This window comes from Adiantum capillus-veneris, chromosome 25, assembly GCF_014529385.1.
Source record: "Adiantum capillus-veneris isolate H3 chromosome 25, ASM1452938v2, whole genome shotgun sequence".
NCBI lineage: Eukaryota > Viridiplantae > Streptophyta > Polypodiopsida > Polypodiales > Pteridaceae > Adiantum > Adiantum capillus-veneris.
Window position 1 is genome coordinate 8474955 of NC_140955.1, and position 25090 is coordinate 8500044.

The 25090-nt window shown below is 48.6% G+C and overlaps 1 protein-coding gene across 2 annotated transcripts in view; it reads right to left on the reverse strand.

The window, feature by feature from the left end:
- LOC147424389 (uncharacterized) overlaps positions 1 to 25090 on the reverse strand; it is a 130859-nt gene that overhangs the window by 40983 nt on the left and 64786 nt on the right. For both annotated transcript variants that reach the window (XM_086499512.1, XM_086499513.1), the window contains exons 4-6: positions 22090 to 22200; positions 21967 to 22011; positions 21830 to 21892 (exon numbers count right to left, since the gene is read on the reverse strand). In XM_086499512.1, the coding sequence (XP_086355638.1) occupies positions 21830 to 21892; positions 21967 to 22011; positions 22090 to 22200 (219 nt within the window). The remainder of the gene's footprint in view (positions 1 to 21829; positions 21893 to 21966; positions 22012 to 22089; positions 22201 to 25090) is intronic.

Consider the following 25090-nt stretch of genomic DNA (forward strand, 5'->3'; position numbering starts at 1 on the left):
TCAAGTTCATGATGATAAGGAGTTGATACAGCTGAAATCTGTGGCTTTCTTGATAACGCATCAGCCACAACATTCTTCTTGCCTTCCACATGCATGATCTGGAAATGGAACATAGAAAGAATGTTTGCCCATCGCATATGCTTTTCGGATAGCTATGACTCTCTCAAGAAGTATCGCAAGGTCTGATGATCTGTCTGGACAACAAAATCATCATCTAACAGGTAGTGCTTCCAGCTAGAGAGCGCATGAATGACGGCCAATAACTATTTCTCATACATTTGCATAGTCTTTTTTGGCCCTCACAAGATTCTGCTCTCATAACCTACTACCCAACCATCTTGCATTAGCATTGCTCCGATGCAATTGCCACACGCGTCACGCTAGACCACAAATGACTTCCTGAGATCTGGTAAAACAATCACGGGATCCGAAGTCAACTTTTCCCTTAAGAGACTGAAAGCTGAAATCTCTCATTGGGTCCATCTGAAACTGACCTCTTTCTTTTGCAAAGCGTGAAGAGGCGAAGCTATCTCTGCAAAATTCCTGATAAACCTTCTATAGTATGAACACAATCCCAAGAAGCTTCGGACATCATGTATAGTCTTTAAGTCTGGCCATGTCTTAATAGCTTCAACCTTTGTGGGATCCATTCGGACACCATCCTTTGACACTATGCGGCCAAACAGTGGATCTCTTCCAAGAAGAATTCACTTTTCTTAGGATTGACAAGTAACCTGTGAGACTGCGTAACTCTTCGAACACAATGGTTAAGTGACGCCTATGCTCCTCTTCATTCTTCAAGTAGACTATCACGTCGTCAAAGAATGTGCCAACGAAGTTCTGATGCGAGCGGAAAATCCGGTCCATCATCCTATTGAACGTGGTAGAAGCATTTGTAAGACCAAATGGCATCACTAGAAACCCGAGTTACCGGGGAACGGACAATTTCATGCCTGGAACGCCGGAACGGCGTTTTGGCCGGCTGGAAACAGATGGAATGCCCCGGAACGGCAGCATGTTCCGACAGACAGCTCGAAAGCGGAACAGATGGCCCGAACGTTCCAGAATGGACCCGGAACGGCCGGAACGGCCTACAAGCTGCAACAGACAAAAACGGCCATTTTCATTTTTGAACGTGCTGTAAAAACGCCTCATAGGCTCTCCTATAAAACTAGCCACCCCCTCGCCCTTTCCTCTCAAGCTTACTCGAGTCTCTTGCTCTCAAGTTCTCAACTTCTCAAGGCTCTCTCTCTTGCTCTCAAGCTTCAACCTCCCCTCGGCGCTATGGTCTACTCATTGCTCAAGCTCTCAAGCCTCAAGCCTTCAAGGCCCTCAAGCTCTCTCTTACTCTCAAGCGCTCAAGCCTCAAGCCTTCAAGGTTCTCAAGCTCTCTCTTGCTCTCAACTTTCAAGGCTTCAAGGCTCACGCTCTCTCTCCCTTGGGCTCGACTCTCAACTTCTCAAGAAGTGAAGCCTCTCTCAAGCTCTCTATCGCGACTCTCTTTTGTATTCATCATCCATCACTCCATGGCCTCTTCTTCTCGTACAACCCCTCCGTTCATGCGGGCAACACTCAAAAGGCGAAGAAATGGTCGTAGTGGGATGAAGTGACCTCGGAGGGCACCTTGTCGGAAGCAGGAGGTTCTCGTGCATGGGCATGCAAGCTATGCTCTTACACACGGAAAGGGAAGCATGACAAAGTGAGGGCACACTTTCTTCGAGTGCAGGGACATGAGGTGAAATGTTGCACCAACGTAACCATCGAGAAGAGGAAGGAGCTCGAGGAAAAGGATCGGCAATTCAACCATAAATCCAAGCCCACACGCAAAGGTATCGACCCAAAGACCCTCATTTTCCCTTCTTCCTCTCTACCCGGTTTAGGGTGCCGGTGGATCTTCATCGGGTCCGATCCGTCGCCAAAGGACCCTTGCCACCTCCTGGAACCCAAAGAAGAAGGACGAGGTGGATGCGGCCGTGGCCCGATTCTTCTATCACAACCATATACCATTTGTCATGGCGAGGTATGTTTTATGATTTATTAATCTTCTCTCTTATTTCTTCCGTTATCGTCGTTTTCGCCTTTTTGATACTAACCTCTTCTATGTTTGATTGAAATAGGTCAGAGTATTGGAAAGTCATGGTGCAACGGATAGGAGAGTATGGCACCGGCTATGTGACGCCATCTTCAGAGGCTCTCCGAACCACTTTGCTCGATCGAGAGAAGGCTATCGTGGAGCAAGCAACACTCAATATTCAGCGTCTTTGGGCAAAACATGGCGTTTCCCTCATTGCAGACGGGTGGGGCGATACAAGGAAGAGATCTATCCATGGTCTCGTCGCATACTCAAGTGGAGAGATGTACTTTGTGCACTCTCATGATGCCACCGAGAGTGGCAAGTCCGCCGATGTCCTCTCTGTAGGGTGGACAGCGGCCATAGAATCGATTGGTGAGCAACACGTGGTTGCCTTTGTCACAGATGGAGAGGCATCAAACAGGGCAGCAGCAGCTATTATAGAGGGCCACTAACCGCATGTGACAGTGTGCTTTTGCATGGCACACTGCTTGAACAACCTTCTAAAAGACATCGGCAAGCTAGACTGGATCGCTCCACTCATTGCTAATGCAGTGAAGATTGTTACTTTCATCAACATCACAACTTGGTTCGGAGTGAGTACCTCAAGAGGTCGGGCGGCAAAGTGCTTCTAAAGTATTTAGACACCCGCTTCGCATTCAACTTTCTTCTTGTGCGCAGGCTATCTGAATGTCAAAATCCGGTCCGACAGGTCTTCATCGGTGATATGTTCACCACCTCCCCCTATGCAAAGACAGTTGCAAGGATTTTGTGCAAGGATAAGGCAGAGGATCTTGAGTTCTAGAAGGAGCTAAAGAGTTTAGACGCACAAGTAAAACCGGTGGTTCATTTGCTTCGAGTTCTGGATGGCATGGATCCTTGCATTGGCAAGATTTATGAGGCAATGGACCGCATGATCGAGCAGCTTACACAGCTTGAGCCGAAAGTAGGATATGAGGAGATCCATGCGCTTTGCAACTCGAGGTGAAATTCATATGCTTCTCCTTTACACGGGGCAGCGTACATGGTGGATCCAGAGTTCAAGGTGCAGGGCAAGAGACAGATAGATAAGTCATGAACCAATTTACAGAGATCTTAAACAAGATGGTTCTAAACAGAGATGGGCGACGCATTGTCAAAGATCAGTTGAGACAATACAGAGAGATGCGGGGTCATGTAGAGATGCACATCCACCAACACCAGGTACTTCATCCGTGGCTGAGATCAACCCGGGCCTAGAGCTCAATGATGAGGAATGGGAGGATGTGCATGATTTACAGCCGGCTACTACGAATTGGGAGGCCTCTCAGGCTAGTGGCTCTTGAGTCTTGAGTCTTGAGGCTCGAGAGTTGCGACTTTAGGACTTTCATTATCCTTACCTTTTTGTATGGATGCTTGAGCCTTGCCCTCATTGACATTTGTAGCTAGCATCTTCATGGTATTTTTCACCTTCAGTCTTCTCGTATTGTGGTCACTAGGTGCCCCCTTTGTGGTCTCAACTCCCATTATGGTATGTCACCTTTGGTTTTTTTGTAGCGCCTTGGCAGGCCTTGTTAGCCATAATTAAGCGAAAAGTGTTATCTTTGACTACTACTCTTGCAATTATTTGAGAGCTCTAATCTGTATTACATATGTTATTGACAATTGTGTATGGGCATTGTGTTTGCTCAATGTTGTGTATGTGCTATATACTCTGCACGAAGCACATCCCAATCAAGTCATAATAAGGTTGAATGGTTTTCGAATCGTGTTTTTTGTGGGTATTAGAGTCAAAAGACTCTAGTACTACTTGTATTCAAACACATAACTGTCACGTGACACATCCCAACCCTATGTGTCCGTGGACAAGCTACACCACAGCAGGGTTCAGTCAGTTCAGTCAAGTCTAGATTAGCAATGATCTGGCACTTTTGTGAGTCTATTCGTAGACCGTGCATGCCCAGTCACTTAGCATAGATGCATATCCTCCGGTTGCACACAGCATGATCATCGGAATTCCCATCAGAATCCATTAGCATCAGTTAGGGGAATTTCCAGTGCATTTAGCCTATTTTCCTATTTATTGGTATTTTCACTTATTATTTTTAAGTGACTTTCCAACAAAAGTAGGTAGGGCAATTTTGCTAAGTTAATATATAAGCAAACCCAAGTTAGCACTTTCTAGGAGAAGAGGCAGCAGGTGCACCTTGCTCAACAGGCAACTTCTCAGCAAGACCAACCCCCGCGACTACTCTGGCGTTTTCTCCACAGAAGGCCTAGCGTTTTTGCATCAGATCAGCCTTGGCGATTTGTGCACAGCAGATCAGCCCCGGCGTCATCACGACACAGCAGATCAGCCTAGCGTTTTTGCATTTGCAGAACCCCGGCGACAGAAGGACCAATTTCAGCCCCTGGCGTTTTTGGATTTCAGCAGCAAATTAAGACAGGCATTATTCACCTAAAGTGTAGCAGATTCAGCCCGTAAAGACCATCAGTTTTCAGCCCTAAGAAACCTCATTTTTCAGCCAAGAAAACGCAGCCAAAACAGTCATTTTCAGCCACCAAAACAGTCCCGAAATTCAACGATTATAAGATCTCAGATTTCAGCCATCGTCATCGTCGTCGTCGTCGTCGTCACCGTCGTCGTCATCGGCATAGACCAAGTTGCATAGTCCATTGCATACGCATTGTACACCTTTGTGCAATCAAAGAATAGACCACTCTCACCGACAAGAGTGGGGCCTTCGGAGGAGGGTTTTACAACCTCTCGGGTGTCGTATCTCTTCTCTCTCCTTCTCTCGGTCTCATTCACTTGCACGCACAATCCACTCACTTTGTTCGTGACCACAGCACTCTACAAGACGGAAAGGAACTAAAAGGAACTAAAAGGAACCTTGAGCAATAAAGATCACTAATCTTGAGAAAATACAACATTCATTCCGCTGCACCTAACATTGGTATCAGAGCTTTGGAAGTGTTCTGCATTACTCAAGGAAAGAACCACAAGTATGTTTTTGCTTGTTGCGATCGCACGAACCCAAGTTTACTTGGGCATGGCGATTCCTAATCGTGTTTTGTTGAAGAGTGACAAGAATCCCAAGAAAGAAGGGCTTGTCCAACCTCCCCTTGTGTCTCTTTTCACTCATTGAGAGCGGACCGTGCACTTAGCGGCCGGCCAATCGACGTGAGGTGGGAAAAAGCAACCTTGATGTGAGCGCAAGGCCGCCAAGGGGTGCGCCCGCAGAAAAGGGTAGACGGGTGAAGAGAAGATCCTTCTCAACGCGATTTGCAAGCGAAAGAAAACCTCAAGAACCCCAAGAAACCAAGACCCTCAAGACTCAAGAACCCAAGATTCTCACGAATCAAGGACCTCAAGAACCCAAGTTCCTCGTGAACTTAAGAACCCAAGACCCCCAAGAACCCACAAAAACCCACGATTGCAGAATGATCATCACTCAAAGCGGATTGGATACTTCCCTTGGAAGTGATGAGCATGAGAGAGGCGAAGAAGAATTTTCCCCACCAGGAGGTTTTTCCGACCCTTCCCCATCTACGACAAAGATTGCACTAACTCCTATAGAGGAGTTGGACCAATAAAGAGAAGCAGAAAGAAAAGCCTACAAAGAAGATATGGCAGCCATCGAGCGTAAGTACCAAGACAGAATGGCAGCCATAGCGCGTGAGACCAAATCACTACAAGAACAGAGCGACCGACAAAACAAAGAGTTCTTGCGACTTTATTCTCAAGTACAGGCGTTCTTTGCACAGAATCACGGAAAGGAGACTGTCTCAGTCTCTTCTTCTCCAAAGCAGGATACACAGGATTTGCATGATTGTGTGAAGCATGATGATGATTTGATTGACCATGACTTGCATGATAAATTGAATGATATTGCTAAGCATGAGGATTTGGATGCCAATGATTTGCATAATGATTTGGATGACAATGACAAGCATGATGATTTGCATGATCAAGATGTGATTTCTCACGAGCATGATGATTTGCATGATCAAGATGTGATTTCTCACAAGCATGATGAGTTGCATGAAGATGATAAGGATGATGTGTTAGTTGATGCTTTTTCTAGCGAAGCTAATCTCGTTGTAGAATTGATCAATCACCAAGAATCGATCTTGGCTTTCGAGTCGAGATCCACAGATCCCCCACAAGAAGATTCGATAGATCCCGAAGAACCGATCTTGGCTCTCGAGCATTGGTCCAAAGAACCATCACAGGAAGTATTATGTGTTTGCATGATTGATACGCACGCATTGTTCGAATGTTTCATTCGTGAAGGTTTCCTGTATTTTAGTCAGCATCGTTATGTGATCCCTTTTCCTAGGCATGACATATTGTATGTTGAGCACGTTTCTCTCATGGATGAGCACAAATGTATGCAGATTGTTCATGAAAAGCTAAAAAGTTTGTATGTCAGGAAGTCGCATTCCATGTCTCTTCCTTGGCATGACACAGTTTCCGAAAGAGCACATGATTGTATGAGCACCAAGCATGGGCATTTCCATTGTGATTTGCCACCATTGATTGATTTCGATCAAACAAACAAGATTCGATCGCATTGTTTGCATGTGTTTAATGAACGGGTTGTCACTCCATCTATTTGTTCATCTACCTTGCATACATAGTCTTTCGAGAAGACACAATTTGTTTCCTTCACTTTACATGGAATGGGTATGTTCATGGTTTTGTGTTGGAGATGGTTTCAGGAATTTTCAGCCATGGAGATTCTTGAAAACGAAAGAAGCAGGACTCTAGACTAAGTTGAAGCAAGAAAGGAGATTCAGAAGACTTTGTGTCGCTCTCGGCGCGGCCCAAAGAAGCAAGCGTTGCAGACCTTTATGAAGTTCAAGTACCGCTCGACCCACACAGCAGAGTGGGCCGGCGAAGAGTCCCTTCTAGGATTCCGGATGCTGTTGGCGATCTCCCTCGACGCCATACAGTTCGGTACCAGTATCTCACTTTGAAAAGGAGGGGATGTCACGTGACACATCCCAACCCTATGTGTCCGTGGACAAGCTACACCACAGCACGGTTCAATCAGTTCAGTCAAGTCTAGATTAGCAGTGATCTCGCACTTTTGTGAGTCTATTCGTAGATCGTGCACGCCCAGTCACTTAGCATAGATGCATATCCTCCGGTTGCACACAGCATGATCATCAGAATTCCCATCAGAATCCATTAGTATCAGTTAGGGGAATTTCCAGTGCATTTAGCCTATTTTCCTATTTATTGGTATTTTCACTTATTATTTTTAAGTGACTTTCCAACAAAAGTAGGTAGGGCAATTTTGCTAAGTTAATATATAAGCAAACCCAAGTTAGCACTTTCTAGGAGAAGAGGCAGCAGGAGCACCTTGCTCAACAGGCAACTTCTTAGCAAGACCAACCCCCGCGACTACTCTGGCGTTTTCTCCACAGAAGGCCTAGCGTTTTTGCATCAGATCAGCCTTGGCGATTTGTGCACAGCAGATCAGCCCCGGCGTCATCACCACACAGCAGATCAGCCTAGCGTTTTTGCATTTGCAGAACCCCGGCGACAAAAGGACCAATTTCAGCCCCTGGCGTTTTTCGATTTTAGCAGCAAATTAAGACCGGCATTATTCACCTAAGGTGTAGCAGATTCAGCCCGTAAAGACCATCAGTTTTCAGCCCTAAGAAACCTCATTTTTCAGCCAAGAAAACGCAGCCAAAACAGTCATTTTCAGCCACCGAAACAATCCCGAAATTCAGCGATTAGAAGATCTCAGATTTCAGCCATCGTCGTCGTCGTCGTCGTCGTCATCGTCATCGTCATCGTCATCGTCGTCGTCGTCGTCGTCGTCGTCGTCGTCGTCGTCGGCATAGACCAAGTTGCATAGTCCATTGCATACACATTGTACACCTTTGTGCAATCAAAGAATAGACCACTCTCGCCGACGAGAGTGGGGCCTTCGGAGGAGGGTTTTACAACCTCTCGGGTGTCATATCTCTTCTCTCTCCTTCTCTCAGTCTCATTCACTTGCACGCACAATCCACTCACTTTGTTCGTGACCACAGCACTCTACAAGACGGAAAGCTCTCTCTTTCCCTAAAGAACTAAAAGGAACCTTGAGCAATAAAGATCACTAATCTTGAGAAAATACAACATTCATTCCGCTGCACCTAACAATAACGCTAAAATAAACAATATTTGGGTGTTTTTTTAGCCTCCCATTCCGCGCCATTCTCGTTCCGGACCCTTCCTGTTCCCCCGTTCCGCAGAGAGGCCCGTCGCCGTTCCTGTTCCGCATTCCGGGCAACTCTGCTAACTCATAAAGACCAAATGTCCTTCTAAACGCAGTCTTGTGCACATCCTTTGGCCTTATACGAATCTGATGGTACCCACTCTTAAGGTCTATCTTGCTAATAAAAACAGCACCCTCTAGACGGTCAAGAATATCATCAATCTTTGGGATAGGAAACCCGTTCTTGATGGTATTCTTATTCAACGCAGGCTAGTCAATACACGTGCACCAAGAGCCATCCTGCTTTTGCACTAAAAGCAGTAGGGAGCAGAAAGGTGAAGAACTAGGCTGAATCAGCCCCTTCTTTGAAAGCTCCTCTAGCTGGCCCATAATCTCTTTCTGCTGAGCCGCACTAACCCTGTAGGGAGGTCTGTTTGATGGGCTACACCCTGGCACGAAATATATCGCATGGTCCGCAAGCCTCTCCGACGGCAATTGCGATGATAATGAATCAGAAAAACAATCATTAAACTCTCGCAAAAATGCTCACCTTTCTTTATCTAGCACAGATAAATTTAACCGACAATTATCTGAAACATCACGTGCAAAGATCAAGTACAAAGAGAGATGATTTTTAATTACAGAAGTGATAGCTGAAGCAGATACAATAGGGACGGACTCCCCTTTAAGCTTTACATCCAAAACATGAGTTTTGCCCTTATGTTGAAGGGTGATCGTCTTGTCGCAAACATCGAGCATGCCATGTGTTCGGAACATCCACAGAATTTCCAGTAGCGCGTCGCACCCTTCCAACGGCATGATATGAAATTCTTCTTTGTCCACATACGACACGGGCCCTGCACTACAGTTTGAGCTATCCTGCACCAATAGGATGATAGTGATACAAGGGGGTCGACCTACACTCCAACCTGCTACAGAGCTTACCCCACAGGAGTAGTGCAGTGAGAGAGAGAGAGAGGTGTTGGGAGCTCGTTTATAGCCTGACACTATGGTTCATTTAGCGGGCCCGTTGCTTCCGCATCTTCGAGGCTCACCTTGTGCCACCAACGGAGACTGTTCAAGATTTTTGGCTTGAGTTGATCCATACTCTCAGGGGACAGTTCGAGAGACTTAAGGGCAACTCCGACCACATGCGGGAGACGCCTTGGGCCTTTCTTCACCATGGTCCGAGGTGAGCACAGATGCCACTACCGTCCACCTGTGTGGCTTCTCCCTCCTCCCATCTCTTGATTTAGCCCTCATTGTACATATGTTATTTTTTCATTCGGGGAGTCTCTTCTTATGGTTGATGTAGCCCTCTCTAGTAGAGGTGGTTGTAGCCCTATGGGTAGTTTTATTAACTAACAGAAGGATCTTTTTCTCGGGAAAAAAAAATAGGCTAGAGTAGGCCATTTTCAACGCAAGAAAAGTGGGACAGCACGTTGGAGTTTACACGTTTTCTCCAAAGTTTAATTGGAATAAATAAATACCGAAAGGGGCGCCAACCTTTGGGGCCAACAATGTGTCACTGTCTACTTAGGTATACTCTAGTTGCCAAGTTGTGATTTGTTCGAAGTGTCGGATTCCAGTCACAGATTTGTTCGTGAGGTTCCTTCGTGTCGTGAAGTTAAACAGTGTAAAGATAGGGTGAAAGCCAAAGTCTATCGCCCTTTATTGAGTCTACTGGCCGGTTTCACATGATGAGGTAAGACAAAGGGTTGGAACATTTTATCATGGCTTAGTCAATTTGATGACTACTTCCGTGAGGAGGAGTTTCTGAGCGTGATTAGAGTAAATGCACCACTAATCACATAATGTTCTCCCTTAGCTCCTACCGCTGATGGCCTACAATTTCTCAGAAGGGGCGACAATTCTATGTTACGTAGCTCTCAGAGAGTCCACAAAGCATGCAACTCATTAGCGTTTGTTATAAAGAATAATCTAAGGCGTGTTGATTTACTCACCTCCCATCCAATTTAGCCCTCCTTTGAAGGTTGTTTCACGGCCTCCTTGAGGTGGGTTAACCCACGAGAAGGGCCTCAAACTCATATCCCATGCCCAAAACATGCTAGTTCATAGGCTTTCTCGACTTTTTGAGTAATTTTTATTTAATGAAATTAGAATATTTGAATGTGTACACTTGAACTATAAAAGTTAGGAAATGTAGATCTACTCGATAAAAGCCATCATGAACGGACGACTCTGATGAGTCAAATGATGGGTGACACTAAGCATCGTAAAGAAGTTGTACCGTTAGTTCGGTGGAAGATACCGAGAAGTGGATATTCTTGATACATCACATGATGGGTGACGGGAGCATCGGATAGGGACTATTCCATTGTTCTAGGAGGAAATCTAGAGTGGGTAAAGGAATTACGCGTAAAGACGTAGGCAGAAGAATAAAGATGGGTTCTGAGAAACTTTTCCTCAAAAACAGGATATTTTTAAATTCTTTCTAGGAAAGCAAATTCTTTCTGGTAAAGCAAATGCTTTCTGCTGAGCAATCTGTGCATGGGAACTGCATCCGGGGACCCTGGAGTGTGCTATGCTTTCTGCATAGCATCTGTGCATGGGAACTGCATCCGGGGACCCTGGAGTGTGCTTATGTAAACATTTGTTTTCAGATCATGTGTTGTACTAAGTTTGAACACATTCATACCATTTTTAATGAGTGACCAGGCAGCCCACTTATAAAAAAAAGCATAAAAAAAGAGGCGTCCCCTCTCTCTAAATTCAGCAACTCTCTCTCTCTCTCTCTCTCTCTCTCTCTCTCTCTCTCTCTCTCTCTCTCTCTCTCTCTCTCTCTCTCTCTCTCTCTCTCTGCTGGCAGCCAGCTTTCTCTCTCTACCCCTTATTTTGGCCGGCTTGCACCCCCAAGGCATTTCCCTGTTCTTGCTAGCCTCCGAAGTCAAGCAGCCAGCGCCCTCTCTTATGGGGCATGTGGAGCCAACGCTGAAGCTTGGAGGGGACTCTATCGCCGAGGGACTGCAAGTGTTCATGACCACCTCGCGAAGGAAGGTTGTTTTCGATGCAAAGAGCAACAAGTGAACAATGTTCATGAGTTTTTGTGAGTCTTTGCTATCGTGTTTGTGTTTTGCAGGTACTCCATCTCGGAGAAGTGAGCAAGGAGGCTTCGGCCTACGCTCGAGGATTCCCAAAACAAAATCCGTACTGATCCACAGAGTTTCCATGCTCTGAGTACGGATTGGAAGGAAACATCAAGTCTACCAACTAGAACGGAAGGGTTCCTCCGGTTCTTGTGCTTGTAAAAAGATTCTCCCTAAATAAAGATTCTATTTAAGGGAAGGGGAGGGGGGGGGGGGGGACCAGCCCATCTTCAGATCCCCAATACTGTGCAATCTTTTGGATCAAAGTCTATTTATTTTCATCTTATTGGTTATTCATGTGTGCTACTTTTTTGTGACAGTGGTATCAGATCTCCGACGCCTCTCTTTTTCTACAGAGGAGGACAATTCCGGGAAGGAATGGGAAGAACCATAACGAGCCACGGGAGAACAGTTGAAGACAAACTTCAGCAAGTACGAGTTAAACTCGCAAAATTGCAGCAGCTTCTGACGCTGCTTAATGTCCAAAAGGTTTTTGGATGTATCTCAAGGAGACGGAAAGCAACTAGTGGTTAGCCAAGATTCTGGAAGGTACACAAGCCACATCGTGGACTCAGTTCAAATCTGAATTTTATGAACATTTTTTTTAATTTTCCGAGAAAAAGATCCTTCTATTAGTTAATGAAAACTGCCCATAGGGCTACATCCACCTCTGCAGGAGAGGGCTACAACAAGCATGATGGGGAGACTCTCCCAATGAAAAAAAAACAGCATATATACAATGGGGCTAAATCAAGAGACGGGAGGAGGGAAGAGCCACACAGGTGGACAGTAGTGCCATCTGAGCACCCCCTGGACAATGGTGTAGAAAGGCCCAGGGCGCCAGAGTCGAAGGAAAGCCTCGCGGCGCTCCCGCATGCGGGCGGAGCTGCCCTGTAGTCCCTCAAGCTGTCCTCTGAGAGTATGGATCAGCTCTAGCCAAAAGTCACGAACAGTCTCTGCTGGTGGCACAGGGCGAGCCTCAAAGATGCGGAAACAGCGGGCCCGCCAGATGAACTAGAGAGCTAGGCCGCTAATGAGCTCCCAACACTCCTCTCTCTCACTGCACCACTCCTGTGGAGTAAGATCTGTAGCAAGCTGGAGTGTAGGTTGCCCCCCCTACATCACTATCATCCTGCTGGTGGAAGATAGCTCAAACTGAAGTGCCAGGCCCGTGAGGGTGGACCAAGCCGCTGCCCCCCAAGTGTACTGTCGAGCCGTGGAGAGGGCAGGCATCAGCCGAAGAACTCGTAGCCACACCTGCTGGGCCGAGGGACAGTCCCAAAGACAGTGACGTTGACTTTCCACCAACTGGTCACAGGCTGCACATGCGGCCGAGAGACCACTATGCACAAGCCAGCTCCCTATTGTTGTGGCTCTGTGTGCAACCACCACTGGAACAAAGTGACACGCCTTGGCTGTCTGGAGTCCCACAGCCTCTGCCAAAAAGCTGCCAAGAACTCGACTGTGAGGCCCCTCCTCCTGCCAATGACGTGCTGCAGCGGGGCGGGCCTCTCTCTGTGCTGCAAGTATATGACGTCCAAGCCGAACAGTGTTCTGAAAAAAGGGGACTCCTGGGCGGTCTGCAGAAGAGAAGGGGTCCCTCCATAGCCACTCACCAGGATCCCACTGTACTCGTGCCAATGGACAGCACTCCCCAGCCCATAGCCTCCAGTGTCCTGTCTCAAGAGCTGCTAGGTCAAGGTCTATGACGCAAGTCCTCCCACAGATGCCCACAACTCAGATCCTTTGGAAACAGCACTCTGCTACCTGCGGGGCCTCTACTGCAACTCGCTGTAAGCGTCCCCCACCCTGAAGCTCGAAGAACAGGGCTGGGACAGTCTCTGAGCAAGCCCTGACTGAAATGAGAACCTCCAGTCGTGTGAAGGCTCCCATCCACCGGGGTGCTACTGGCTCGAGAGGCATGAGCCACTCAGCTGGAACTGACTCTGAGATGTCTTGACACATGCTCTGCACCCCTCTCATGCCTTGTAGCTGGACAGCCTGCACCTCCTCTGACAAACCTGTGAACTCTAGCCAGTCACCTAGAGAGTGGACCCCTCTCATGCCTTGTAGCTGGACAGCCTGCACCTCCTCTGACAAACCTGTGAACTCTAGCCAGTCACCTAGAGAGTGAACTCTAGCCAGTCACCTAGAGAGTGGACCTGCTGCCATGGGACCCCAAGAAACATGAGGCCGACTCCCAACCAAGTGGCCTCTCTGAGTGCTAACCATGGGGTTCCAAACAAGGGGCTGCCGTAGGCGCTCCTCCATGCACGTCGGCTGTCTCTGCTCTAGGCCACGCCGTAAGAGCTCCCAAGATCGAAGCAAACTCACAGCGAATCGGTCCTCCAATCTCCTGCTCAAACCAACTCGACGCAACTCTGTAAAGATCCATCTGGTCGAAGGTTGCCAAGGGCCTCCTGACTGAGGCACCCTGGCACGAAGCCTCTGCAGCAAGAACTCCTTCCATGGCTCCTCGTCTGGAAGAAGTCCTCTGACGACGAACTTCCCAAGAAGGGCTCTGCTCTGCTGTGCTGGATCAATGATCCCAAGCCCTCCCTGAGAACAAGGAAGTGTGATGACCGACCAAGCCACCTTGGCTCGGGCAATCTGAGTGTCGCGACCTGACCAAAGGAAGTTCCTGATCAACCTCTCTACCTGGCTGATACAAGAACTCGAGAAGATCCAGCAAGAAGTGATGTACCACATAGTCGCCAACAACACCTAGTTGGCAACTACTACTCTACCAGCCAGCGAAAGACGTGCTGAGCTCCAATGTAACAGCTTTCTCCTGATGGACAGGAGAAGAGAAGCAATTTGCTGCTCGAGGGACAAGTCCAAACCAACCTCACAACCCACGTACCGAACTACAGTCCCTGGAGGAATCCACCTGAAACCCTCTCCTGGCATCCAATCTGGCACAGAAGCACTTCCAACGGAGAAAGCCACTGTCTTTCTCCAGTTGATCAGTGCGCCCGATGCACAGCAGAAGGTCTCCAAAGCCTGCTCACATCTGTGTAAATTGGCCTCCTGGCCCTCTAAGTACAAGGCTGAGTCATCGGCAAACTCAGCGTCCAGAAGCTCATCTCCCCGTATAGGGAGTGCTAAGCCCCTCAGACCAACCTGCTCTGACACCAAAAATCTGCTCATCGCCTCCACATAGAACAGAAAGAGAAAAGGGGCAAGAGGACAACCCTGCCTGACCGATCGTGTGAGCATGAAGCGCTCGCCTCTACCTCCTGCCAAAAGCACTTGACTGTGAGCCTGTCTGTACAAAGCTGACACCCCTCTGATCCAAGCATCTGAGAAGCCCATCCTGCGTAGCGTGCCCTCTAGAAAGTCCCAGTCAACTCTGTCGTATGCCTTCTCAAAATCGAGAAGAAAAATCACAAGGTCCTCCCCACGGAGTCGTGCCAAGGCAGAAGCCTCCCAGAAAGTGAAGATGTTGTCAAGGATACTGCGTTCCTTGACAAAACCTGTCTGAGTCCCATGTATAAGGCTCTCCAAAAGTGGCTGAATCCTCAAACTCAGAGCCTTGGCAAGAATTTTGTAGGCTGAGTTGAGGATGGTGATGGGGCGCCACTGTCGAATCTCATCCAAGGAGCCACCCTCCTTTGGAATGAGGTAAATCGGGCCCTCACTCATGCTATCCGACATCACTCTTGTGTGCAGAATGTACTGAAAGGCACTACAAAGATCTGGGCCAAGCAGGTCCCAGTACTCCAAGAAGAAGCTGGGAGTCAGCCTATCCTCACCTGGACAGCTACCACGAGGGAGGGCCCTAAGAGCCGTGTGCAGCTCCTCAAGCTAAAGAGGTATCTCAAGCCTCTGGCGCATCTCCTCAGTCACAAGACAAGGCATCTGTGCCCAAACCTGCTCCCTGCATGCATCCTGTCTCTCTGACTGGGGCTGACTGGGGCTCAACCGACAGTAACTCACGGTAAAAGTCAGTAGCAACTGCACGCATATCCTCGGGCTCACAAACAACTGACCCATCGGGTCTCCTCAACTGATTGACCTTGGCATGCGAGTGTCGAGGTCCCACTATCTCAAAAAAAGCACCTTTCACTCTGTCACCCACCTGAGTCCACTCAGATGCCTGTCGGTGAAAGGCAAACTCATGGCGCCTCTCCTCTGTGCAAGCAAGCTCCTGTCGAGCCTGCTGTAACTGCTCCTCCAACCATGGACTGTCTGGATGCTGCTCCTACATCCTCTGTAGTGTAGCAATGCCTCATCTGAGACGCTGCTCCTCCTCTCTCCCTGCAACCCGAGCCAGAGACTCCTGGAGAAAAAAGTGGCTAAGCTGAGCTAGGCCTAAGGCCACTCTGTCTGCAGGTAGAGCCTGGCTGTCCATGCCCTCTGTCCAGAGAGCCTCTACCCTCTCTCTGAGTGTTGAGTACAAGACCCGCTCTGGGATGCGAAGCATCGTGCTCCCACTCCTCTGCCTGTCTGCCACTGTGAGGATCACTGGTGCATGGTCCGAGAAGGATGTCCCTGCCAGGATGCCCACTGATCCCCCCAAGTCACTGAAGTGGTCACTAGTGTAGAAGCGATCTATCCGCGATAGATTCACTCGTCCCACTGTGCGGTCCGATCTAGAGAAGGCAAGACTCTCTGGAGGCCTCACAAAGCCAGAATGCTGCCATGTATCTTGAGACCCTCAAAGTCATACACAACCTCTCCCAAGCTGCTAACTCGACTCCATGCACAGTAGCATGGCTGCCTCCGATCCTGTCAGAAGGGTCCTCCAACATGTTGAAGTCCCCTCCTACACACCACTGGTCAACCTGTGGCAAAGACTCAACAATCTGTGACCAAAACTCTGCACGAGCACTCGTCACATTGGGCGCATAGATGTTCAGGAAGCCCACAAGGCCACCCTGAACCTGCATAGTAATCCACTGAGCCCTGCCTGGCACAATAATCTCTCTGCCCACAATGGCCTGCTGCAATGAGTCCGCAATAGTCATACATACCCCACCCTGGATGCCTCCAGGTCCAAAAGCAGCTGACCAAAAGGTATCATAACGTCCACGCAAAATCTAACCACATCGCCGAATGCGGCTCTCAGACAAATGGTGCTCCTGAAGCATAAGGAGATCAATCTCTCCTCCCACAAGGCAACGCTGAAGCTCCTGACGCAATCGGCCCCGCTGTCGCTGAAATTGGGGCCCACCTAGTCCCTGCACGTTCCACGAGACGATCCTCATGGGGATCGAGAGAGAACAGATGCTGCCGCAGCAGCAAGACGGGCTATCTTCGAGGTTGGCTTGGATGGGGAGTAATCCGCATCCGAGCGTCCTCTAGATAGGCGAGACTGCAGTGAGTGCCTGGCCCAAGCCCAAGCAGAGCGAGCCGTGCGTAAAGCAACCTCCTCTGTCCAGGAGTCCTCATGAATGTATACATAGCAAGGCAAACACTGCGTATCAGCAAAAAAGTACACCACAATGTGCCTACATCCTGCTGAGTCTGGGGGTGTCACCGCAAACTTGGCCAGTGGCCACAAAGTCTGCAGCAAATCTGTAACTCCAAGTTCTCCCATGTGGTGAGAGAACTTGAGAACCTGCGTATGCAACCATCCCACCACTGAGTCGAGGGACCACTCTGTCTCGGTCCTACCACAAAGGGGGAAGGAGAAACCAACTGCTGAGTCCAAGGCCTCTGTCCCCCTAGCGGCGAGGAACAAAGCGTGGACCCTGAAGCAAGCTGCCTCGTGGTCTGCTGCGGAATCGCCGAGAAAGCGAGTGAACCCGTAATCGAAGAAATCCCAGCGGCGTCGAAGGTCAATGCTCGTCAGACCACGAGGGATAGCTGCAAGGGAAGATGTCTGAATCTGCAGAGGGGGCCGCAAGAAGGGCTGACCCTCTCTCGCTAGGCGACTCGTGGCAAAGGCGCTGCCAAGAGATCTCCTAGCCGCCGGCGAGGGACCAGTCTCCTGAGTCGAGTGTGGTACTGAAGCAGGAGAAGGGGGAGAAGGAGCTGGGGGGGGGGGGGGGAGAAGAGAAGCGGGGTGGGGCGACAGAGACAGGGGGGCGAGGTGGGGAGTGGGCGGGGGAGGGGATGAGGAGGAGGAGGGGAAATCTGAAGGTGGGGCGGCTGGTGAGGGTGAAGCAGAGGTGGAGGCTGGCGTAGGGGGCTCCTCCTGCTCAAGAGGACCAAAGCGGTTCCCCGTAGGAACCCACTAATGCTAAGTAGGCACCTGAGGGCCACTCTCAGTGCTAGGCTGTCGCTGTGGCCCCTGGCGTCGACAGCCACGGGCCTGCTGCCACCCCTCCTCCGCTGGAGCCACAGGCTCTAAGGGTGGCTCTCAATCTGTGCGCTGTGCCGCTGGCTGTGGGGGCTGAGGCCCAGCCTTGGCAGGCTGGGGCTGAGGCTGAGGTGCAGGTCGTGGCCTCCTCCGTGGACAGGCCTTCGCTAGGTGGCCCATCTGTCTGCAAATGAAGCACTGATTCGGGAGACCCGAGTACTCCACACTCTGTCTAAACCAACCCCCACTCACCCGAGGCAAAAGGATGACCTTCAAGAGCGTGTGGGTATCTCTGACCAAAACTCGAATTGAAGGGATGCCAGCCACCTTGACAGCTACTAATGCTACCGTACGAGGTGTCTCCAGGACAGTCCCAATAGCGGAGCCAATCCTGGAGAGAAGTGGAAGGTACTCCCTCCGTAAACCCGGAAAGCAGACTCAGATGGGGATGTCTGCCTCCTCTACTAGCACATCCGAAGTCGGGTCAAAACCATGTCGCCACTATTGAAAGTGGGCGCGTGATGCTCGGATGGCCAGTGGACTCATAGCTATGACCTTGGAGGCCATCTCGGAAGTCTCGAACTCAATCTCGTAGTACCCCCGTCCGAGAATCTGGACATCCAAGATCTTGCCCACCTCTACGAGAAGGCGGGCCTAGAGAAGGTCTCGCAGCTCTCCTCTGCTAGGACGGGTACCGAGAACCTTGCAAATGACAAAAGTCGCCTGCAAGCGTTCTACCTCTGCGGCAAGGCTCGCTTGCTCTGTCGGCGAAAGGGCAAGTCGAATGGTGGGCTCAACGGGGTCGGGCGAGGAGGCTTCAAGCGAGTCCCTCAGTGGCGGAGCTGGAGCCTCCATCTGTGTCTACTGCTGAGTCGAAGAAGCGAGCGATGAAGAAAATCTGCAACCGAGAACGCCGAGCACTTGTCCGAAGAAGAAGTGTTGCAGAGCCAGGTGTGTGCAGAAGACCTTCGGGAGCGATGAGGACAAGGGGGGGGGGGGGGGAACAGATAAAGCAGCGAGCGAGAGTTCAAGAGGCTGCGGGGGGGGGGGAGAAACGGCCAGGGAATGGGGGGCAGCGGACGGGCTTGGGGGCAGCTAGGGGCGAGGGCGGCGGGCAGCAGAGGGCAAGGGTGGCGGGCTGGGCTGGGCGAGGGGGACAGCGAGAGGGCAAGGGAGGCAGCGCGGGGGTTGGAGGCAGCGCAAGGGCGAGAGGGAGGGGGGGGGGGGGGGGGGGGGGGGGGGGGGGGGGCAGTGATGGCGCAACAGGGGGGGGGAGCGTGCAACAGCAACGAGCTCAATTTTATGAACATTTCCTTCCGCCCAACTCGGAGAAGGATATCCAGAAGAAATAGGATTGGCTCGCCCAGAAGGAACATGAGAAAGTCACGGCTTATGTTGACAAGTATTGGTTGGTTCTTCTGAAGTTACGCTTTTCATGAAGATCTTCGACGAGGAAAAGATGTTGAAATTCAACCACCGCTTTGAAAGAGGATGAAGGTGTATCCCCATGATACCCTTCAACACATAATAAAGTCAGCGATCATTGCCAAGGATCTACATTCCACTGGTACCCCCAAGCGGCTAGAACAAAGCACGTAACATGCAAGGCAAAGAGCGGTCTACGATAACCATGGCGACCAAGGTAAAAGCGTCCCCTTGAGGACCCGGATCAGCCTAAGAAGCCAGAGGGTACCACAAAATGGCTCAAGTATCTCACACCCAACCAAGTACAAGGAAGATTTTTTTACTGTGGTAAGAAAGATTTTTTACTGTGCCCGTTCGACAGCAACGGCATGAAGAAGCATCTTCGGAGAAAGAACACAAAAAGAAGGAACCTGCTCCACCGAGCTCGAAGTCTATTTCTGATGGTCAAGGGAGTATGGAAACGGAAAAGGGGAAGCGAGAGCTTCTCAAGGGCTGAAGATCTGTGAGTAACCAACCGATCCTCTATGATCTTGGATCAACGGACAACTTTATCTCATTGGATACTGTAGAACGCTTGGGCCTCACACCGGCCCAGCTTGGAACTCTGGTAACTTCCGGATTGGCATTCAAGAGGTTGACAACCAATGCAACTCCCGTGCAAGGACAGCTCAATTTTTCGGATTGGTGAGTACAAGGACCACGAATCATTTTTGATGGCACCCATGGAGGGATGTGATATCATCTTGGGTATGCCATTGCACTATCATACGCTACCAAGGACCACGAATCATTTCTGATGGCACCCATGGAGGGATGTGATATCATCTTGGGTATGCCATGACACTACCATACGCTACCAAGGACCCTCGTTTTTTAGCATGAGGGCAAGAACATTCAAATTTTTGTTGATGCTAGGGATTGGCTATTCCCTATTGTAAGCCATATCTCCATTAAAAAGGAAATAAAGAAGTGTGTTTCTACTTACTTGATTTTCGCACGGGAAATGGATAAAGTTAACAAGGGTTAGCTCTCTAGTTTGGAAATTAAACGTTTTGAATTTATTAAAAGATATAAGGACTCTTTCACGGAGACTCTTCCAGATAGGCTACCTCCGAAACATCCAGAAGATCATCGCATTGATCTAGTACCAGGTAGCTCTCCTCCTAACCAACCCGCTTACAGGGTAAGTCTTGCTCAACAAGAGGAAATTTTGAAGCAAGTCAACGAGCTTTTGGAGAAAGGTCTAGTACGACCAAGTACTTCGCCCTGCTACTATCCAGTTTTACTGGTGCAAAAGAAAGATGGCACGTTTCGAATGTGCATAGACTACCGATCTTTAAACAAGATCACTATCAAGAATCGTTCTTCGATCCCTCGGATTCATGATATTCTCGATATGTTGTAGGGTGCAAAGCATCTTTAGTCGCATAGACTTAAAGAGCAGACATCACCACATACAATCACCCATGAGGATGTCCCATAAGACTGCTTTCACACTACCTTTGGACCTCATAAGTTTTTGGTAATGCCTTTCCGCTTGACCAATGCTCTTACCACGTTCAATCGAATGATGAATCAAATTTTCAGCCCACACCGAGCTTTCACAGGAGTGTTCTTTGATGACACACTCCTCTTTTCGAAGACAGAGGAGGAACATTGGAAGCACTTGCATATAGCGTTTCAGGAAGCACGGAAGCATGAGTTGCATGTAAACTTAAAGAAAAGTGAGTTCTTTCTCACGGAAATACATTATCTTGGCCATATAGTCTCTCACAACCAAGTGAATATGGATCAAGCCAAGATCCAGGTGGTACAAGACTGGCCACCTCCCACGACGGTACATGATATACGTAGCTTTTTTGACGTTGGGCGCAGTCCACCTTTACATTTCATAAAACCCTTCATACGAGCTTAGTGTACGCGAGCTCTATCTACTTAAGGCACACTCTATGTTTAAAACAGCATCTCCTATTTTTATCCAAAGTGGTATGTACCTCTATTATTGAGCAATTTCAACTAATGTAAACACATGTGGAGCGGCGTGCCCACTCATGTGGGGGTGTAGATTGGACCCCGTCTTTGCGTGCTGTCTTCTCTGCGTAGTCTTTTTTCGTGCTTCCCTCTCTGCGTAATTAGTGTGTCTGTGTATTGCCCTGCTCAACATAGCCAACCCTATCTTAGGCGACCTAAACGGTCGCAAAAAGAGCTGCCCAAAGAGCCAATAGCCTCTGTGTTTTTGCAGCCAAATCTGCAAATTCAGCCCCATAAGTCAGAGAGCTAAAAGAGGTCCGAAGTAGCACCAGGCCCCTTACCAATCAGATCAGTCTCATAGTTCTTTGTTCTCAGCCTAGTAGAACCCGGATCTGGGCACTTTGACCCTCTTGCAAATCAGCCCAAGAAGTATCATGTAGGAGTGGTTGCTTAGAGCCATCGGGTAGGACATTACCAAAGAGCCGACAGCCAGGTCAAGTGTCTTCGAGTTTGATCTTCATCAAATGTATCATTGCACGAGCATGAATTTTGTAGCTAAGATCTCCTGTACATACACATCAGTTGTGCAATACAGAAGCAAATTCCAGGGAGGGGGCCCTGGTATCGTCTCCTCAATCTATCTCTCCTTCACCTCTTTCCCTCTCTCTATATCTCTTCCATCCAGATTAAGGAACATTACTAAGCAAGTAAAGAACTAAGTAGTTAAGCATAGCAAATAAAACAAAAGTGACTTCTGATGCACGGTTTTGAAAAGAAGGTTATGCTTGTGCATCCAAATGTTATTGACCTGTGTAAGATCTACTGCATTTTGAAGGGTTTGCAATGCACGTGTCAAAGGTGATGTTAGAATCTGCACAATTGAAGAAATATCAACGATAGTCAAATCAACAGGACAATACTGACTTGCAAACTGGATAAACTTACAGCTTCAGCTCCAAGACAGAAAATTTTCTCGCTCAAAGATGAGGCCTGTTATAACATCCATCTCTAATCATCATATGTATGTCAGACAAAACTCATCAGAAAATCATGGTGAAAAACTGTAACCTGCTTGATACCAAGAGGAGACAATATCACATCAAAAGGATGGTTTCCCAACTTCGTTCGGAGAGAACCCTCCGAGTAGGTAGTATGGCCATGCCTAATCAAGTGGACAATCTGCAAAACAATTATCAATTTAGTGATTTCTTTGTGGAGTAAAATAATTGTCTCAAAAGTATTGGTACCGCTTCAGCATACAGCAACTGAAAGGTCTCTCTTAAGCTGAAAAAGATCAATATAAAGGACAACAGTATAGTTGCCTAACTAGTTTCTTCAAGTTTCCGGCATTGATTACAAGATGCTTTATTATTGCCATTTTTATCGATTCTTCGGTGGCTCCTACAACAAACAAGTTGGAGAAGAGCTAGCAAGGTAAAATTTTAAATGGCGAAGGTGTTCATCAAAGAATGTGATTGGCGATATTGGGTTGGGTGTTTTTTTTTTTTTTTCAGGGGGGGGGGGGGTTGTTGGGTTTTGGAAGCTGAGAAAAGACCCCATTTTAAGATTGCTGTGTGGGTGAGGTGCAAGGTAGAATGGGAGGAGGTAGAAGCAAGAAGGGACAAATAATGTGCAATAGGGACAACATGGTGTGATCTCAAACAAGTAATGCATACAAGAGCTTTGACAAATAAAAAGGGAGGGGGGTTAGTACTGTAGAGGCTTTTCAAAGCTTACTGGGCTTTAGAGCGTCCAAACAAAACCTGTAGAGCAAAACAAAAATTTTCTTTGCAAGTCAAGGAGGATGTGAGCTATGTACCAAAAGACTATGGATATTTTGTCTGAGAGTTCAACAAATAGCGGGTCTACAGATGTGGGAGAGGGTGTAAACCTGAATTTCTGATTTTCTCTCTCTACTGCAGATTTTCTCTCTCTAGAACTCGACATGATCTTCTCTCTCTAAAAAAAGAGTTTCTCTTGAAATGTTATTTTTAAGGCTAAAAAGCTGGCATCCCAAATTTGCGTTAAAATTTTCTTTTTGGCTGGGATTCATAAAAAGAGGGGAAGAGGCCAGAAGAGGGGGCGCCTTGCTTTTCTCGCAGCCTCCCTCTATTTTCGTTGGCTCCCATGAGATATAAAAGCCCCCTTCCCCCACTTGCACACAGAGATCACCTGCAAATTGCACATGTTTGCCTAAGCACCAACTCTCGGATTTGGGCCCTCTGATCCTTGTATACGAAGAGTTCCATTGATTAACGGGGAACTATCAATGGCAGTTCAGGGCCACCAACTATGTATGGGGGCATCCCCCTCCGACATCTTCTCTCTCCCCCCCCCCCCCCCCCCCCTTTCACTCTCTGTTTCAGTTCGGTTATTCAAGTTGTTTTGAATTGATAAAGTGTTGCAGAGTTGCAAATTCCAGGTTGCCTCTGTGTTTCCGTCTGATCCCTCGCCGGAAGTAATTACGCTGCCAGAAGCTTTCCCCAATGCACAAATATTGTCAAACTGTTGAAGGAACTGTGATGCTTTCTTCCGGTCTTTCATTCCCGAAAAGGTGAAAAAATTTACCATAGATCCACCATCCTTGAAGTCTTTGGGCTTATTTGGTGCAAGTTCGGAGGGGGATAATAGGGGTAGGCATACGGGCTCCAGCTGTTGAACACAGGTGGCGGTGGGGGACGCGGTGGCAAAGGAGGTGGCACTATGAAGAAATCTGATGGTGCAACCATATTTCGAAAGACTCTCCTAGTCGGAATAGGAGACTATGTAGTTTGTTGAGAAGAAGCCCTTGCACTTTTTGGTGCCGGAGGAGGAAAAGCCTGAGGCAACATAGGTGGCAACATGTAGTTCATAAACTGCTGGAAATTTTGCACAATAGGTAGGTTCTACTGAGGATGCCTCGAGAGTATGTCACAAAGTTCATCAAGGAGGAACAACAAATACTTAGTGGAATCAAGAAGCACCATCTTCTTCTATCTATTCCGGGAGTTCCGGTTTGCTCGTCAAGAGGGCAAATGATTGAAGCTTAGATACCACTATAACGGGAAGGAACCACGTGCCAATAGACTCGAACAAAATTTTAGCACTTCAAAACAACTCACAAAAGAGAGAGAGAGAGAGAGAGAGAGAGAGAGAGAGAGAGAGAGAGAGAGAGAGAGAGAGAGAGAGAAAGAAAGAAAGAAAGAAAGAAAGATTTTTAACGTCTATGTCAGGCCGAAATCGGCCTATGAGACAAATCAAATGTACATGGTGTGTATGTCATCCGTCTATCGGAAAGACAAATGAAACAAAACTGATACAAAACTGAACTGAATGTAGGTAGTGGGGTATCTGAGGAGGGATGGAGCTCTATCTATAGGGGTATATGCATGTCTATATGCTCAAGGTAGTACAATCATGAGAATGCATCAAGCTATCTAGCTCCATCCTGTACTAATGGGGGGATGTAAGATGTGGTACATGGGCGGGTCTGGTGCCAAGGCTGCCCGGATGAAAGCTGTCGGGTCGGCCCTCATCTGGGCCACTCGCTCCTCAGTGGCACGGCGCTCCCGGGCTCGGATCTCCTCGATCTGTCGGTGGTGGGAGCTCGCGCCCCTGTAGCCTGTGACTCGTGGTCGTCGTCTAGCTCGGCTCACCTCCGCCTGTGGGAGTGTCACTCCCCTCTGAGTGTCTGGTGGGGGAGGGGCGGTAATCCTCTGAAAGAAGTCTGTGAGCTGCGACTGTCTCCCCTCTGTCTGTGTAGCTGTGTGTGGCTGTAGTAGTGTGTCCCGATGGCTCTGTATCTCTAGTAAGAACCGTCCGAGCTGTCTCTGATCCCGAGAGTCCATGATCTCTCGGAGAGTGGGCTGTCCTCTGAATATGGCCTCATACCTGCCTATGATCTCAGTGTATGCTCTGCATCTACATACAAAGTGCTCCTCACTCTCCACCTCCTCTGTGCAGGCTCTGCAGACGCGCTCCTCCCTGGGAACACCAGTATGTCTCCCGATCTCAATCTCTAACCTGTGTGAAGCCACTCTCAGCTGACCAATCGCCACCCGTGAGCTATGTGGCATATATGTGTCCATGT